At 59.2% G+C, this 12,344-nt stretch overlaps 2 protein-coding genes across 2 annotated transcripts in view; one reads left to right on the plus strand and one right to left on the minus strand.

The window, feature by feature from the left end:
• Positions 1-6,121, minus strand: part of AKAP17A (A-kinase anchoring protein 17A) — an 11,456-nt gene extending 5,335 nt beyond the window's left edge. Inside the window, exons 1-4 of the mRNA XM_039245287.1 lie at positions 5,978-6,121; positions 2,487-3,264; positions 1,759-1,907; positions 963-1,305 (exon numbers count right to left, since the gene is read on the minus strand). Coding sequence (XP_039101218.1) covers positions 963-1,305; positions 1,759-1,907; positions 2,487-3,248 — 1,254 coding nt within the window. The 5' untranslated portion in view covers positions 3,249-3,264; positions 5,978-6,121. The remainder of the gene's footprint in view (positions 1-962; positions 1,306-1,758; positions 1,908-2,486; positions 3,265-5,977) is intronic.
• On the plus strand, positions 3,325-6,140 carry LOC120240548 (proline-rich protein 2-like). The gene is made up of 5 exons (XM_039245289.1): positions 3,325-3,390; positions 3,865-4,021; positions 4,153-4,272; positions 4,650-4,782; positions 5,069-6,140. Exons 1-5 carry the CDS (start codon positions 3,325-3,327, stop codon positions 6,138-6,140), a joined length of 1,548 nt encoding a protein of 515 aa, XP_039101220.1.
• The last annotated feature ends 6,204 nt before the right edge of the window (positions 6,141-12,344 follow it).

Below are 12,344 nucleotides of genomic sequence, written 5' to 3' on the forward strand. Positions count from 1 at the left end.
CCCCCCCACAAGCACCCGCGCCAGCCCATAGGACCCAGCACGCGCACGCCCCCGCGCCAGCCCGTGGGACCCGCCGTGCGCCCGCCCCCCGCGCCGGCCCAGCGGACACCCCCAGGCTCAGAAACAGCTGCTCAGCGAACAGCTGATACTCAAATGTGCTCCCAATGCGCACAGAGCGCCGGCACTGCAGCTCCACAGAGCGGCCGTGGGAGTCAATAGAATGAACGGAATGCCCGTGAGCACAGCCATGTGGAACATTCTGGAAGTACTATGCTAGGGAAAAGACTAAACAAGGTAGACTATGCAGCCTACGCTCCCATTCGTACGAGTGTGTGGAAGGCAGCCACTAGGACAGAAAACAGCACCTGTGTGACCCCCACCCCAGGACCTGGGGTAAGCACGGGCTCTGATTCCCCCAGGACCCAGTGAGCAGGGGCCGTGACCCCCCCCCTAAGGACCCGGTGAACAGTGGGTGTGACCCCCAGGATGCGGGGTCCCGGACAGCGCAGACCCGCTGACGGAGCTTACGGGAGTCCTGTGCCGGCTTCCACCGAAAGCAACTGCACACGGAGCGCAGCCTAAATGGTCCGTGCTCCGCCAGAGGTGAGGGGTCCCCACAATGAGGCCCCAACTGCAAGCAGGAGACCAAGAGCTGCATAGGCCAGGTCAGCAAGGGCCACAGGGAGCCGGTCTCACGTGCGCTGTGGCGTCAGGACAGTCAAGTACCCAGGAAGGGGGCTGGTGAGAAAAGGCACGGGCGCCCCGGCCGGGAGCCCAGGTAGCGCACGGCCCGGCTGAGGAGGGGGAGGCCCGTCCGGGTCCCTCCCGAGGTGCAGACGTGCAGCCCAGGGGACGGGGACGCACCAGGTCCCCAGACCCCTCAGGTGGGAGCATGTCCGGGGCCACAGCTCCCCCTGCAGGCGGCGCAGAGGGCCTCTCTGGCCCCCGTGTCAGCGCCTCACCAAGGCCAAGGCCGCAGGCTCCTCACCGCCCAGGAAGGACGCCCAGCCCCGCTGCAGTGCTGCGTGAGCGCCAACCACCCGGTGCAGGCGCTGCAGCGACGGGGCAGGGCGGCCGAGCCTCCGTGACCACAGAGGCGGCGCCGCCCGCCGTCGGGGAGCCCTGTGGCCTTGAACTGCCTCCACCCAGCACACAGGGCGCCCCGTGCTCAAGGCCGAGCGCCCACTTCCTCCCACGGCCAGGGTCCAGGACACGGACTCTGGGACCTTCCTACTGTGGCGGAGCCGCGGCGCGCAGGTGCGTGGGGGCAGGTGAGGGCGCGAAGGCAGCCTGTCCGAGTGGCAGCTGGGGGTGGAGGGGAAAATATCGAAAGTCCAGCACAACTGGCGGAACATGTAGAATTTCTATCTCCCCGAAACGTAAGTAAGTCCCGTTCCTGACGCTACTTCGACGACGACACGAAACGTACAAGGGCGACAGGGGCGAGGTCCTGATCGGACTGGGCTGGAACAGCGCGCAGCGAGGCTGTGCACGGAGGCGGCGGTCCGGCCCCGCGGAGGCGCAGCGCATGCGCACACGTGCTCTCATGCACACACGCGCCGTCACCCCCCACCCCTGCGCGCACGTGCTCTCATGCATACACGGGCCGTCACCCCCACCCCTGCGCACACACGCCCTCATGCACACACGCGCCGTCACCCCCACCCCTGCGCACACACGCCCTCATGCACACACGCGCCGTCACCCCCACCCCTGCGCGCCGCGCACGCAAACCCAGGCCCCGCCCTGCACGGGTACCTTTCCTCCGCCCGCTGCCGCTCCTCCGCCTCCTTCTCCCTGCGCTTCTGCTCCTCCCGCTGCTGTTCCAGCTCCTGCAGCTTCTGCCTCTCCAGCTGCCGTTTCTTAATGGAAGCGTCACTCAGGTGCTTGGTGGAGTCGAAGGACACCTGCGGGAGGAAGCGGGGCGGGGTCACGACGCGGCCGGGACGCGGCTGCGGGACCGCTTGGCACAGCCTGGTGCAGAGAGCCCTGCGGCGGGCGAGCGGGCACAGGTCTGCCCCCCGCGTGGCCGGAACCCCGCGGTCGCATCTGCGGCGCCCGCTCCCTCCGGACTGTGCACGGAGCGTCCTGACCCCAGCCGCGACCCGACCACACGTGACCCGCCACAGCGTTCACATGGAAAGGGAAAGTCCCCCTTTAGGATGGGAGGCCCCGCTGCTAGCGGGACCGCGGAGCCCTGCGCCCAGGCCGCCTGCCGGCGCTCGCGGCCAGCAACCGCGGTGGCTGCGGGTGACCCACGTGCGAGTCCCCGCAGTACAGGGAACCCTCGGCCCCGGGGACAGGGACGCCGGGCCAGGACGTGGCCCTGCTCGGCTCCTTCCGCGGGGAGCACTGCCGGTGTCACCCTGCCCCACGCGGCCGCCCACCTGCGCCCTTCCCCCACCTGCGAGTCCTGGGAGAGCCCCGTGAGTGTGGCCGCTGGCGTTTCTCCGCGGCGGAGCGGGCGGGGGGCACCCCAAGCTCACCTTGATGTTGCAGGCCACGGCCTTGCCGTCCTCGCCCTTGTACATGAGCTTCATGCCGCGCAGGGCGCTCATGGCCTGGATGAAGCCCACGTACTCGCGGTACTGCACGTAGGCCTCGAAGTTCAGGTGGCCCCCGAAGCTGAAGGTGTGGAAGTTGCGGCCGGTCATCTCCTCGCGGTAGGGGTCCAGCATGGGGATGTCCACGTTGCGGATCTCCCCGAACTTCTCGAACACCCTCACCAGCACCTCCTCGCTGGGCTTCTCGGAGCCCGAGTCCTTGAGCGCAAACCACTTGCAGGGCAGCCCCTCCAGGTGGATGGTGTCCGGCCGCTCGCCCGGCAGCGTCTCGTTCATGTCCTTCGCGTCGCGGAAGAAGGAGTCCCAGTCGTGGCGCGTGGGGAAGTCGATCTTGAACTCAGCGGCACGCACCTTGAGGATGTCGGAGAAGCCGCTCAGCTTGATGGTCTTGCCGTCCAGGCAGGCCAGGAAGGACTTGACCAGGCTCTTGTTCTCCACCTCGCCCTCGAAGCGGATGAAGTCCATGGTGCTCTTGGAGATGCGCAGCGTGGAGAACTGGTGGCTGTGCACCATGCCCTTGAGCCGCTCCATCACCTCCCAGTTGGAGATGGACTTGCCCGGCTGCTTCAGCTGCGGGAGCGCCACGCTGATGGTCATCTTGGTGATGGGCTTCAGGTACAGGCCGTACGGGGGGCACAGCTCCACCGCCTCAGACGTGTCGTGCACTATGGTGGCCGCTGCCATAGCCGGGAGCTGGGGCCTGAAACACACAGCAGTGGTGAGGCTGAGGGTCGGGGTCAGGGTGAGGGTCGGGGTGAGGATGAAGGTCGGGGTGAGGATGAAGGTCAGTGTGACGGAGAAGGTGAACGTCAGCGTGACGGTGAGGGTAAGGGTCAGGCTGAGGGTGACACTGAGGGTCAGGGGGAGAGGGAGGGTGACGGGGAGGGTCAGGATCAGAGTGAGGATCAGGCTGGGAGTGAAGGTGAGAATGAAGGTCAGGGTGACGGTGAGGGTCAGGGTGAGGGTGCCGATCACGATCACGGTGAGGATGAAGGGGAGGGTATGGATGAGAGTGTAGGGGAGGGGGAGGGGGAGAGTCAGGGTGAGGGTGAGGGGTGAGGATCAGGGTCACTGCAGAGAGCATCAGCCTCTGCAGGCCAGCAGGGGACAAACAAGTGTGCGTCTCCACTGGCCTCTATCTCATTAAAAGCCACCGTCACCTGAGATGAGGCCATTTCTTTGACTCGAAGGGAAAAGACAATGTGGCGAGGAGCGTTCAAAGAGCCTCGCAGGTGCGGGTGAGCCTTGGCCGCCCCGCACACCCCCACACCCCTGGTGTGCACACCTGTGGGTGCCCCAGGGCCGCGCCCACCCCCGCTGCACCTCGCTGCCCGGCGGCCGCAGGACTGGCCCGGACAGGACACAGCGTGTGGGAAGGACGGGCCCAGAAAAACAGGAAGGAAGCTTCCGGCCAGACAACAATCAGAAACCCCGGCTCAGTGACTGGGGGCCTGGCGGTGTGTCCCGTCGCCGAGGCCAAGGGACAAGTGCAGGGGCCCTTCCCTGCTTGGTCGCACCTGCGTGCCCCGCCGCCTCCGGGACAGCATGTCCCCATGGGGCTGACCCCACGGGGCGCTCTTCCGGGCAGGAGCCCAGACAACACAGGGGGCCGCCCCGCCCCAGGGCTGCCGGAGACTTCCGGTGAGGCCCCAGGCGCACCGGGGAGCGGTCCCTGCGGGCGGCCGGGTCGGCACAGTCCAGGGCACGGGTGACAGCCGTGGCTGCCACCTAGCACCTGCCGCAGGACGCCGAGGGCCCCACGGCACAGCGCCCCCACCCGGTCACCTGCTAGCCTCTGCCCGGCTCCCCTGCGGACCCCAGGTGGCCCCTGCACAGCCCCGCCCCTACGATCTCCCTCCCTCCAGCTGCCCAGACTCCAGGCTCTGCGTGCACTGCTCCCCAAACCCCCTGACTGGCGTCCATCACCCTTCGGACCCCCGCCCCACAACTCCCCAGGACAAACCCCAGCTTGGCCATGGCCTCGAGGGCACGCCCGCTGCCACAGGACCCTTGGCTTCTCCAGCACCGTCCAACTCCTCACCTGCGCAGACCCCTGCCCCCAGCCCCCACCCCTTGCCCCCATAGCCCTCCAGAGACCTCCACCCTCGGGAGCTCCCAGCCCGCAGGCCTCGTACACTGTGACCCCCCCACCCCGGAGACCCGCAGACCAGGACCCTGCTGCCCGGGACCTTGCAGACCCGAGTCCCAGCAGACGACGGTTCCGGGAGCCCATGACACCCGGAGCCCCCAGCTGCTCAGACGCCAGCTTCCCCTGACCCCAGCCACCCAGACCCCAGCCCCTCCCCTCGAAAACCCAGGGCTTCCCAGACTCCAGCCCCCGCCCCGAGCCCCAGAGCCCCCGGCCTCACAAACCCCACACTTCACAAACCCCAGACTTCCCCCTTCCCCCACCCCCCCTGCAGCCCCCGGCCCTAGCAGACCCCAGGCCCGCACACACTGCACACCCCGCAGACCCCAGGCCCCCGGAGCCCCGGCCCTCACAGACCCCGCCTCCCCCCCGGAGCCCAGTGCCCAGCAGACCCCAGCCCTCGAAAACCCCGACTACAGGAGCCCCTGACACCCAGAACCCCCAGGTGCTCAGACTCCAGCTTCCCCCTGCCCCCCGGCCCCCGGGGGTCCGCCGACTGCCGGCTTCCCAGGCTCCAGACCCCCGCCCCGCCCCGGGAGCCCCCAGCCCCCGGGAGTCCCTCACCCTCGCGAACCCCGGACTTCAGAGACTTCACCCCTCCCCCAGCCCCCCGGTCTCGCAGAACCGTCCCCTGCAACCCCCGGGCCCTCGCAGACCCCGGGCCCTCGCAGAACCCAGGCCCGCACACACTGCAACCCCCAGACCCCGGGCCCCTGGAGCCCCCGGCCATCACAGACCCCCCCCACCCCCCCCCGGAGCCCGCGGCCCTCAGAGGCCCCGTATCCCCGGAACTTCCCGCCCTCCGGAGCCCCTGGTCTTCACACACACCGGCCCTCCGAAGCCCCCAGCCCTCACAGATCCCCAGACACCCAGAGCCCCCGGACCGCCGGCCCTCACAGACCCCGGCCCCGCGAAGACTCTGGACCGGCGAATCCCCAGCCCCCCGAAGACCCCGGCCCTCAGATACCCGGACCCCTAGAGCCCCCGGTCCGCCGGCCCTCAGATCCCCGGACCCCCAGAGACCCCGGACCGCCGGCCCTCACAGACTCCGGACCCGCGAATCCCCCGCCGTTCAAAGACCCCGGCCCCCCGAAGCCCCAGGCCCTCAGACCCCCGAACCCCTAGAGCTCCCGGACCGCCGGCCCTCACAGACTCCGCACCCCCGAAGCCCCCGGCCCTCACAGACCCCGGCCCCTGACGACCACGGCCCGCCGGACCCCCCGGCCCGGTTCGGGGAAAGGGATGGTCGCAGATCGTCGCTTACCGGAGCGGGGCTCCGCCTGCGCCCCCGGCCACCGCCGCCCAGGCCCGAGCTCACCGCCACCCCTCGACGACCCCGGCAGTCGCGGCCTCTCTGCCCGGCGCCGCCACCGTCCGCCGGAGGCGCCCCAGACGCCACCCGCCGTCGCCACCGTCCGCCCCTGTGACGCACTTCCGCTTCCGGCGCTCGTGCCCGCGGAAGTGGCCGCGCGGCGGCTCCCCGTTACTCCTGCCGGCTCTGGCCCTGCCCCTTAGGGCGGGACTTCCGGGAGAGCCCGGGTGGGGGGGGCGGGCCAGCCCGGGCTTTGAACTGCGCGTGCGCAGGTGAGCGAGTGCGCCCCGCCCCCCAGCCGCCACCTGCGCGGCAGTCGCTTCGGAGGCCCCGCCGGGGGTCGCGCAGCGGGGTCCGCAGCCTGGAGCCAAACGGGTTATACCGTCTGAATTGCAGTATAACCGTGCATCGGATCAAACAGCATTAACATCGGACTACCATTCGCTTATTTACTCTTTAATTACTTTCACTTACCAATTATATTGGCACTGAAATATAATTATATTAAAAAACTACGTAAGAATATATAACAAAGCAAGTACATACCGTTTTCATGCTTGAACAATGTCACCTTTCTTACTTTGATAGAATTGGTCTTAAAATACATAAAGTTTAAACACCAACATCATAATTCGTTTTACACGTAATATATGGTTTTTAAATGACGTATGACATAATGCAATTACCAATTAAAAGTTACAATTCATGAAGGTCCCACACTGCATGAGGCACGTGTTTCTTCTGATGCCTCCAATAGGTCACAAGTCTGCAAAGCGAAAATCCAGGCCGGGGGCCACGTACACAGACCCTGCATTGTTCAACGCGGCGAACACTGAAACGTGCGCCGCAGAGGGGGCGGGGGGAGGGGCCCCAAGGTCAAGGGCGGCTCCTGGATATGTGGGTGGGCGTTCCGGGTCTTAACAACTATCCATTAAAATAAATACGATCGCGACTTCTTCCTCGCATGGAGGAAACAGAGGGTCTGGGGTCTGGGAGGGCTGTTTGAACCCGGGCAGGCTTCTCGGGGGTGGTGGTGGGGGGGGCACTGCGTATTTGCTGTCTTTAACTTCTTCCCCTTGGGAATGGAGAGATGTTCTCCCCAAGGCTGTCCGCAAGTTTCCCTCGGGAACTGTTCGATTGGGAAACTGTTTTTCTACTCTGCTCTCTGAAGACTTTGCAAAGCCCATGAAGAAATGAAATACTCCTGAACGAGCGCACGGAAGAGACGGTTATACTAATTTCAAAAACGTTCAAGGAAAATCCTTTTACGTTTCGGGGCAAGATTTCCCTCCTCCGGGTGCACCTCAGAAATAGAAAAACTAGGCCCCTAGTATCTGCAGCCGCAATCTTGTGCGCTGTTGTGGTGTGTGTATAGTTAATATAAATCGCTCTCGCCGGGTGTGCATGAGGGTTGGGGGTATGATGGGATTTGCTCCCAGGATCCTGTGGCAAAAATGGAGGAATTTTGCAGCTGTAACTAAAGTCCATAATCAGTTCATTCGAGCAAATCAAAAGAAAAATGATTGGGGGGTGGACCTGGCCTAATCAGGTGAAGAAGTCAGAATTAAGAAGTGCTCAAGATTTGAAGTAGCACAGACACAGCCTCCTTACTTGAAAAAGAAGCAATCTGCCTTATGGAGAAGATCATTTCGCAGGAATTAGTAGCTGGCCTCTAGGAGATGAAGGCTTCAATGCTCCAGCCACAGAGAACTGAAGTGAGCTTGTAACACAGCCGAGTCTCAAATGAGAACCTCTGGCCGACACCTTGATTTCAGTTTTTTGAGTCCCTAAGTGGATATCCAGTTAGCTTGTGCTTGGACTACTGATTTACAGAAACTGAGATGTTTTAAAACGTGCCTATCACAGGGCGCCTGGGTGCCTCTGTCGGTTAAGCATCTCACTCTCAATTTCAGCTCAGGTCATGGTGTCATAGTTTGTGAGTTTGAGCCCCGTGTCAGGCTCTGTGCTGACAGCTCAGAGCTGTGTGGCCTCTGGAGGCTGGACTCTATGCCTCTAACTATGTGTGACCTCTGGAGGCTGCACTATATGCCTCTAACTATGCGTGGCCTCTGGAGGCTGGACTCTATGACTCTAACTATGTGTGGCCTCTGGAGGCTGGACTCTATGACTCTAACTATGTGTGGCCTCTGGAGGCTGGACTCTATGACTCTAACTATGTGTGGCCTCTGGAGGCTGGACTCTATGCCTGAATGCTGTGGGGACGCCTGGCGGGCTCAGTCAGTTAAGCATCTGACTCTTGGTTTCAGCTCAGGTCACGATCTCACAGTATATGAGTTCAACCCCTGTATCAGGCTCTGCACTGACAGCATGGAACCCACTTGGGATTCTCTCTCTCTGACCTTCCCCTGCTCATGCACTCTCTCTCTCTCTCTCCCCCTAAAAAAAAAAAGTTTAAAAGTATGAATGAGTAAATAAAATGTGTCTATCGCACATTTATCACATTGGGGTGGGGGGACTTGAAGCACAGAAATTTATCCTCTCTAGTTCTGAAGACCAGAAGTCTGAAATCGAGATGGCAGCACCGCGACCGCCATCGGCTGCTCTAAGGACAAGTCTGTTCCGAGTTTCCCACCCCTGGAGGCTGGCGCCATTCCTTGTTTGTGACCCCATCACCCCATGTGTCCATCACGACATGGACATCTTCCCTCTGTGCGTCCGTCTCTGAGTCCCCCTCTCATAAGGACACCAGTCACATTGGGTTAGACCTCACCAGACCCCACCATGACCTCATTATTTAACTGACTGGGGCTGGCACAGAGGGACGCAGGTCCCTGCTAGATGTAGGCATTCAACGAGGCACCACTGAGCCCAGCAAACTGGATGCTTGGTTCTGGATGCAGAACCAACCCAATTCTGGCTGCCCTGAGATCACACACTTCCCTCCACGTTAGACACCTCCTCCCTCTGAACTGATATCTTTCACATTGACCCAGATTCAAAGATTCCATTAATATATTTGTACAAGAAAAATGGCTGAGGATTTAAGTGTGTAGATCTAGATAAGTGTATGCATACATGAATAGCTATGCATGTATCCATCTATCCATCCAACCATCTATCCATCCAACCATCCATCCATCCATCCATCCATCCATCCAACCATCCATCCATCCAACCATCTATGTATCCAACCATTTATCCACGTGTTCATTCTCTTACCCACCCATCAATCCATCTTTAAGTCCACTCATCTACGCCCTATCCACTCAATGTCTCCATGCACTCCCACCACCTACCCACCCTGCACCAATCAACTCATGTACCCATCCATCAACACGTCTATCCATTCACCCACCATCCATCCACTCAGCTGCTTCTCCATACCACCATCAAACAAACTATACATCCAGCCGTCTCTGCCTCCATCCATCCACTTCATAAATTCGTGCCTCTGAAACCTTTATTCAAAACATCTCCTTTCCACCAGGTGGCGCGCCCACCACCCTAAGGAACCCTGGAGGGAGCTCTGCATCTTAATCCTCTGGTCTGATCTGAGGCCAAAGGTCTTCAAGGTCAGTACCTTAATCCCTCATCCGGCCTCAGCAGAGGCCTGTTCAGTGGTTTCCCATGAACGTTACCCTATTTACGAAATCCACCCCGTGCGACTCATTCTCTTAGAAGAAAGTTTATCTGCCCCAGAAGTTTTAACTCAGGAACTGCTCGGCCAGTTATAAGCAGCAAGATAAAAAGAGAAAGGTATTCTGTTGTGTTTCCAGGAGCCACACCATGAGTTGGGGACGGGGCGGGAACTTCAGTCTCTCTCTCCTCTGCTGGTGTTGGGTGTGTTAATTAGCCTGGTTTTTGAAAGGCAATTTGACAAGGTATAATAATTACCGTTTTTAGTGTGCCCACATTCTCTTCAGTTCACCAGTTCCACTGCTGGTAAGTCAGCCTGGAGAATTTCCCCCCGCAGCCGGGGCGCCTGGGTGGCTCAGTCTATTAAATGTCTGACTTCAGCTTGGGTCATGATCTCCCACTGGGTGAGTTAGAACCCTGTTTCGGGCTCTCTGCTGACAGCCCAGAGCCTGGAGCAGCTTCAGATTTTGTCTCCCTCTCTCTCTGCCCCTCCCCTGGTCGTTCTCTGCCTCTCTCTCTCAAAAACAAATAAAATTTTAAAAAATAAAAAAAGAATTATTGTGTACTTACAATTATTCTGTAATTATTGTGTAATCACAGATACACAAAGGACCACGTACAAGTTATTTTGATATATGTGTGCACACACAGGTATGTTTATGTATGTGTGTGCAACACACACGCATACTACATGTATATACTACACACATATATTCCTGCATATATGTCAGGTTCCTGTGCAATTAATGCTCCTGGCAGCATTATTTCTGAGAATTGGAAGCAGCCCAGTGCACATATTTAGGGTGCTGAGTAAGCCAGATAGCACACCCCTACACCGAGTCAGGCATAGGTGTACTCACTCAACAGGATGCAACATTACATGAAGGTCGGGGGAAGTGTGGCACTTCCCCGGACGAGATGGAGAAATGGGGATGAGGAGGGATAAAGGACTTGTAACTGAATCAAGGGCGTCTGCCTGAATTGCACAGGTAGTGGTAACGGAGATACGAATGACCCTGAGGACCTAGGCTCCGCCCACCGAGTGAGGTCCATGACACAAACGGCATAAGGAAACTAAGAGAAGGCTCAGTCTGGGGCAGGAAGGAGGCAGGTGGGGGGTCCAGTCGGGATAACATTGGTTTGGAGACAGTTGCAGCCTTCGTGTGAGCTATCCAGTAAGATGAGGAGCTCTGAGCAAAGAGCAGGAAAAACCATCACATGGGAGCTATAGCCCTGGGATGCAAGGAAGAGAAACTGTGAATCATACGTCAATCCATGCATCTGTCCACCAAGTCATCTATCCTTCCGTCCGTCCATCCATCCATCCATCCATCCATCCATCCATCCAACCACACATCCATCCATTCAACCACACACGCATCCAACCATCCATCCATCCATCTGTCCATCCATCCATCCATCCATCCATCCATCCATCCGTCCGTCCGTCCGTCTGTCTGTCTGTCCATCCATCCATCCATCCGTCCACCCATCCATTCAACCACACACCAATCCAACCAACCATCCATCCATCCATCCAACTATCCATCCATGCACCAATTAATCTATCCATGCATCCATCCATCCATCCATCCAACTATCCTTCCATGCACCAACTAATCCATCCATCCATCCACACATCCATCCATCCATCCATACATACATACATACATCCACCTACCCACCCATCCATCCATTAAACTATCCATCCATCCATGCACCAACTCATCCATCCATCCATCCACCCATCTATCCATCCATCCATGTACCTGTTCAATTATCAATCCATCTATCAGTTCAACTATCCACCAATTCAGTTATCCATCTATGCATGCATCCACTGACTCATGTATCCACCTATCTATCCAACCATCCATCCATCCCCCCACCCACCCTCCCATGCCAGCATCAATGTGCAACATGACACATAGAATACTGCCAACCAGGAAGGTCAACTGAGCCTTGACATGCAGTTTTTATTGGGACTTGATGACACACTCTCCTTGTGTCTGACCTCCAGTCTCCCACCCCTTCTGGAGGCTCACGATGATATCTTTGGTCTTCATCGCCTCTTGGAGGTTGGAACTGATTAGGCACGTCCCAAAGCCCTTTTCACAAACCGCATCACTAAATAGTGAAATAGCCAAAATCCCCAGGTGAACAAAACAGGACTGGATGCGGTATGGCCTAGAAATCACCTCCCAGGAGCCCAGATCAGATCAGACTTTACAATCAGGTTAAGTCTTCACCACAGGAAAACAAAGCGAAAAGGTGATACAACTCATGGCAAGTGGTTTGAAGGGAGATGTGAATGGGCGATTAAAAGCACGGCCATGGCAAGAGCGGGTTCCTCTCAGGACATCACCTCAGGAACCCTAAGGGCTGATGTCCAGTGCTTGTTGAAGGAAATTGAGGGGATACTGGCCTCTCGGCACAGAGTGGCCTCCGTCTTTTCTTGGGTGAGATCATGCAAAGCTCTTGTGGGATCCAAGACAGACCAGAACACTCATGGTTGTAGGGACAAAGCTGAACCCCACAGCCAGCTCTCGGCATCCAGAGATCTGTTGAGATCAATTTAATCTCCTGCGTCCCCTCACCTAAGTGGCCTGTCTGGAATGGACACAGAAAACACGGTGTTTCCTGGAGCTGAATGTGCTTTCACACTGTCCCCCTTGCATGAGTTGTTTGTGCTTTGGAGAGATGGGTGAGGTGTCTTCATGCA

This window comes from Hyaena hyaena, unplaced genomic scaffold (assembly GCF_003009895.1).
Source record: "Hyaena hyaena isolate Hyena2069 unplaced genomic scaffold, ASM300989v1 scaffold_259, whole genome shotgun sequence".
Taxonomy (NCBI): domain Eukaryota; kingdom Metazoa; phylum Chordata; class Mammalia; order Carnivora; family Hyaenidae; genus Hyaena; species Hyaena hyaena.

Excerpts from the sequence above, each read along its gene's own strand:
- LOC120240548 (XM_039245289.1), top strand. The coding sequence starts at position 3,325 with ATGAAGGTCGGGGTGAGGATGAAGGTCAGTGTGACGGAGAAGGTGAAC. Across the intron at positions 3,391-3,864 it reads ACGTCAGCGTGACGGTGAGG|GGCCGCGCCCACCCCCGCTG; the intron begins GTAAGGGTCAGG and ends TGGGTGCCCCAG. Across the intron at positions 4,022-4,152 it reads CAGTGACTGGGGGCCTGGCG|GAGCCCAGACAACACAGGGG; the intron begins GTGTGTCCCGTC and ends TCTTCCGGGCAG.